Source organism: Salminus brasiliensis, chromosome 7 (genome assembly GCF_030463535.1).
Source record: "Salminus brasiliensis chromosome 7, fSalBra1.hap2, whole genome shotgun sequence".
In the NCBI taxonomy this organism is placed as follows: Eukaryota; Metazoa; Chordata; class Actinopteri; order Characiformes; family Bryconidae; genus Salminus; species Salminus brasiliensis.
In genome coordinates, this window is record NC_132884.1 from 37369452 (window position 1) to 37375451 (window position 6000).

General features: G+C 40.8%; 1 protein-coding gene across 4 annotated transcripts in view; it reads left to right on the top strand.

The window, feature by feature from the left end:
• The window catches only part of slc12a5a (solute carrier family 12 member 5a), a 230397-nt gene that overhangs the window by 160621 nt on the left and 63776 nt on the right, over positions 1 to 6000 (top strand). For all 4 annotated transcript variants that reach the window (XM_072684819.1, XM_072684820.1, XM_072684821.1 and 1 more), the window contains one exon: positions 5882 to 5976. In XM_072684819.1, coding sequence (XP_072540920.1) covers positions 5882 to 5976 — 95 coding nt within the window. The remainder of the gene's footprint in view (positions 1 to 5881; positions 5977 to 6000) is intronic.

Below are 6000 nucleotides of genomic sequence, written 5' to 3' on the forward strand. Positions count from 1 at the left end.
CGATAGATTAGGAATTTATTGGTTATTGCTTTTTTAAATAATATAATAGTATATAATTGTTCAACCACTTATACATTTTATTTAATTATTTATTTATTAGTTAGTTTTTTTCTGGAATTTGCAATACACAGGTAATTTGCCAGGGAGCAGAAAACATGTATCTGGTTTTATTTTCTTGTTTATGTTATTTGATATTTAATATTTATGATGTATTATATATGTAATTATTAATATATTACTGAATAATTATTTACATTAATTATTAATTGAATTATCACATCAATGAGTATATATCAATAAGATTTACTTGGCTGTAAAGGGTTAAAAAATCTACTCTTTTATGGTCAGTAGGATCCTAAAAGCTATTCAAAACAGGGCAACAATGAAAGCACCTCAGCTGAATCAATGTTTGGGTCTCTGAGGTTAAATGAATGTGGAATGGCTTCTCTAGATCTGAGCCAGGTTTCCAAAGCATGCAGTTTAGCAGATAATCTAAAAGTCAAAGTCCTGTTCTCCTATCTCCTAATGAGAAAAGCCTCGACCTGTGTAACTTGGCTTAGTATTGCTGATTGCCTCGACAATGTCATCCCCACCTCACACACTCAAACACACGTGGAAGCTCACGGCCTAGCACACAGAGTCACACACTAATTAACTCAGAAAGCACTGGCTCTGAAGAGTGCCTGTTAAACATTGATCACGGTTGGCAATCTTTGATGCAGGGATTCTAATTAATTTACCATCGTGCAAAGCCAACCGTTGGGGCCCGTGATGGGATGTGGCTTTCATGCGGAACACTGACCTAGGGCCCCATCATCCAACATCGCGAGGGGAATAAAGTGAGTGCACATGGATTAGGCCTGTCACTTGGCGATGATGTAACGATAGCGGTCGGCCCCTTAGGTTGTATGTGCCAGTTAGGCACGGTGAGGAGAGATGAATGCATCTGAAAGGCCTCAGGGTTTTGTAGCTGCTTCAAACATATGGGTGTTTACTACTTGGTGTAGAGGCGCATAAGGAATACATCGGCATATGTTGTGGTAGTGGTAGGAATCTCTGTACCTCTGAAATGGAAACATTCAGACGTTCGTTAACTTCAACGTACGCTAAGGTAACAAGACCTTAGACCAAGTAATACAGGATCACTATACACAGTGGATTCATTTACCACACAAAGTTCTCATGCTGTAGTAACAGACGTACTGTGTTTGTCTACTTCAATAACTATTGAGTTCATGCACTATTTGGAAAAAGTATTGGGGCTCATTAATTGTTTCTTCTGAAATCAAGGGTATTAAAAAAGAGCTTGTCCTGCTTGTGTTGGAGGAACTGTCTCTACTGTCCAGGGAAGATGGCTTTCTACTAGGTTTTGCTAGAGCATTGCTGTGAGGTTAAACTGTTGCATTCTGCCACAAGAGCATTAGTGAGGTCAGGATGTTTGAAGATCACCACCAACACCACCATCTCATCCCAACTCATCCCAAAAAGTATTGGATGGAGCACCAACCATCATTCCAGAGAACACAGTTCATTTCACTGCTCCACAGCTCAATGCTGGGGATGGGCTTTATACCCCAATAGCCCACGCCGGGCATTAGACATGGGTGACAGTGTAAATGCACTGTAAATTGGATGTGTGTCATAACTCCTAATGGGATTAAGGTTGGTTATATCCCTGTCCCAGAGGTCTATTCTGATTGGTCAGTAAATAATCATTGTATTCCAGTCATTAAATGCTAACCCGCAGTTGTGCATTTTACCCTGTTGTTCACATAACTGTTACTTAATTTCACAGTTTTGTCATGTGACCCATAATTTTGTGCACTACACTAAAAGAAATGTATTAATATTAATATAATAATATTCAATTAATGTTCAGTTTTATGGATATTCTCCCCTCTTCAATTTCGTCAATGGTTCCCTATGTTCTGCATCTTATTCCTCACATATTTTATTTCAGTCTATTTATATGGATGAGCTCTGATTCCAGCTCTACTCTTAACCACATCAAGCACAGGAGTAAACAGAGGCCTGTGAGGAAAACTCTTCTAGACAGTCCCTTTTCACAGATGTAATATACGCTTTTAGAGCTGTTTTGCAATTACTCTACATTACCATCTTGACATTTGTGACTAATTTGTTATTTTCAAGCCGTAGGTTTGTGTAGTTCAAGGCTACAGTAGATAATTAAGGAAGGTTGTGATAAAAACACTCATTATAGAAGATCTGGTTAAACTGCCAGCAGAATACTTACCCAGCTCATGAGTTTTCACAAAAGCTCAAGAAAAAGCTTTTATGAAATACTTGTTTAAATCCTCAGACTTCTGTTATGGGCTTATCAACAAGCTGCAGATGGGAAGAGTTTGGATACAGGCTAGAATAATAAATTCAGTTAAATACTTGGCTCTGTACACAGCATGTCTGCTTTAAACTACAGTCTTATTCCCCATACATGTAATGTTATCCATCGTTATATACACCTTGGTAAGACCACGCATGAACCGAGCCTGAGCTCGGTTAGCTGTCTGTTAGCTGTAAAAGCAGTTGAAGCAAAACTGCATGATATCCAAAGACAGCCATATTTACCATTTGTGCCATTTTTGTGAAACAAATGGTGTCACAAGCCCGGGTGTCAAACCCACAACCCTGTCATCAATAGCCCGGAGCTCTAACCGCTGAGCCACCACTGCCCATATACTGTCCTTTCATATCTACGAGACATACCGTTATTTCTATAATTTAATGATTACAGTGTTTCCGAAATGATTGGGAGTATTTCGGGTTGTGGATGGAGCAGGAGATCCTGCAGGAGATCCAGCAGCCTGTTCTGGATTCTTCATTTGTTTGGCATAATTATGAAAGTCAGGTTTAAGCATCAGAGTGAAAAAGCATCAGTCACTCTACAGCAGGATGTGGTGTAACAATGAACCAAATCCAATCGGTTTGTCTTTTTATGTTTTTAAATATCTAGATGCAATAAGGCCTGATCTATAGGCTACAAACACTGTGATATGTCTTCATATACATCAGTATTTATATGATAAGTGGTGGAGTCATGACATAATTACATTTTGGAAGAAGAACCACACCCCAGACTCCTCCGCAGTGTAACTCTGTCAACACAAGTTAGCATTAAATGCTAGTAATTAAATGCTAATTCATATCTACAAACTGAGATTTTGGCCTTTAAGCTCAGAAAGACAAACTGGTTAGAAACTGATTGTCTAGCCAGCTTTTTTAACTAATTTTACATTTTTTACATTTTTTTTTTTATAACAAATAGAGCCGATCCAAGGCATACTCAAATTATGCGGCCACTTAGGACCCCAACACCACCAGGACCCCCCCAAGAGCACCAATTTATCATGATAAAAAATACATATTTCAAAAGTTAAAACTGAATAATAAAACAAAATGGTATTACACAGGTAAATAGATGTTTATATTAAATTATTTGCATAGTTGGCACACCGATACCAGGATAATCAATTCCTGCTGTTAGCTGCTGCCACTGTTAGGAAACTGCAGATATGCACCACTTGGGTGGTCGATAAAGGCCCGGGCACTTCAGTGTATTGCACAATATCGCTCTCCCTATGAAATGAGGAAGCATCTGGTGCTGAGGTGGTGGTATGGGGGGCCCCAAATGAAAATCTGCTTAGGGCCCCATAAAGGCTTCGTGGGCCCTGATAACAAAGTAGCTGTACCTACAATGTCTCCTAATGAGAACAGTACTCTGCTAGCTCCCTGTCCTCTTCAGTGGACTTCAGTCCACCTTTGCTTCATTTCCTCAGCAAACAGACTGCACTAGAGCAGGCGATGATTGGGGATAAATGCAGGTAGTTTTCTTCAGTTGCACAAACCCTGAATGCCATGGGAAAAGTAGAAGTTCTGTTTCTTTCCTCCTCGCTGCTCATATAAGTCGTAGGCCCTGGACTGCAATGTACACTACATTATGGAGCAGTGTTGGCCCATTGTTAGAGCACCAGGTTATGGATGACAGTGGGTTGTGGATTAAAGGTGGGGCCTAAATTCCATCTACAAATGGCAAGTACTGGGTCACCTGCTTATTAATACTTTCTTCCAAAATCAAGGGTATTAAAAAAGAGTTTATCCTGCTTTTGTTGAAGTAACTGTCTCTACTGTCCAGGGGGGAAGGTTTTCTACTAATCCCAAAAGTACTGAATGGAGCACCACCATGATCCACTGCTCCACAGCTCAATGTTGGGAGGCTTTATAGCCCTCTAGTCCATACCTGGCATTAGGCATTGTGCCTTTAGCTTCTCTTCGTTTGGCAATATGTGAGCTGTATGTGAAAATGCACATCAATAGCAGCAATAGGTTCAAGTTAAAGTATAAATACAAGTTACATGCATTGATTAGAAGGGGTGTCCACAAACATTTGGACATACAGTGTATTTAGGCCACTCATGACAACTCATCCTGAAGTGATGTTGACCGATAGCTTTACTTCAGGCCAGATAAAATGATAATGTGCTGGTCCAGTGGAAATGACACCACCGTATGAATCCACTGTTTTGAGTTTTGAATCATGTCAGAATGCTGAAATGTGTTGTGACAGCCCTACTTTTTAAAAAAGGCAGAAACACTATACTGTCTAAACAAAAAGGGAACCATAAAGGGGTTCTTTGACTTGAAACAATAGTGAGATGTTTTGGGGTTCTACATAGCTCCTCACCAACAAGTGATTTTCATGCATTTAACCAGCCAAAGAACCATTTGAGCATTCAGATGACTCTTTGATGGCTCGTTGGTTCTCTATGGTCAGATCTTGAATGAGAAAGCCTGAAATTTTGGAGGCTGGGACATTTGGCTGGTCCTTTGAGAATGTTTTTTTTTTTTTTATGGCAGCTTTTATATCTTCTGTATATTCTGAGAATGGAAGCACCCCAGAAAGACAGGAAAACTGCCTTGTGTCTGCATTCATTTGGTCAGAGACTGTATCAGCATCCTTAGCATCCCCTTCCTGTGGCGCGTGTGTGTCTAGAAGTCCCCATCCCCAGTCTAACCCTGTCACCCTGCTCTATAAATAGCCCCAGAGCAAGCCAAGTCCTGACTCCAGGTGGCTTACTGACAGCCTGGGGCGATCAGCACAAGCACGGCTGATCTCCAATACCTCGACATTACAGATCAGCAGAAACGGCCAGTTCATCCCAGCTCTGTACAACACACTGTCTGTGTGCCGTGAAATATAAACAGAGAGAATCAGTGGATGGTGCTTTTTGTTACAAATCCAGCTGTTTTTCCTAATTTAAAGCTGCTGCTCCTGGGACAAAAGCTTGTATCTCAATATAAAGTATAAAGCTCTCAGATTTAAATCAAGAAGCAGAGGAATGGTGATTTCTGTAATGGTGGATGGTGCGCCATCCAATACTGGAATGAGTTTGGGAGTTGGGGATGAGGTGGGGTGTTGACCCCCCAACGTCCTGAGCTCACTAACGCTCTCATCGCTGAATGTAATCAAATCCTCACAGCAATGCTTCTCCAAAATCTAGTAGAAAGTCTTCTTCCCTGGACAGTAGAGATAATCACTCCAACAAAAGCAGAGGTCAGAGGATGACCTACACAACCCTGATAGACATCTTTTGGTTGGTGTTATTAAATACACTCCTAACTTCTTCCCTCTACAAGGTCTTCTGTGAAATACATACCGCAGACTATACATACTGCATTATTATTGAGTCCAGAGGAACAAAGGCAACCAGGAGACTGTAATGTGGAAACGTACACTCTTGATGTGTTTGGCGCAGGTTCCCTGTGTATGTGTGTGTGTGTGTGTTTGTGTGTGATGACGCCGCCTGTACTTTGGGTTGTTATTTGGTCTGATTGCGATGTTTATTTGCTGCTGTTTCTCTTTCAGGAGATGGTAACCCCAAGGAGAGCAGTCCTTTCATCAACAGCAGCGATCCAGAGAAGAGCCAGCAATATGATGGCAAAAACATGGCCCTGTTTGAGGTAAGCACACACACACATACACAC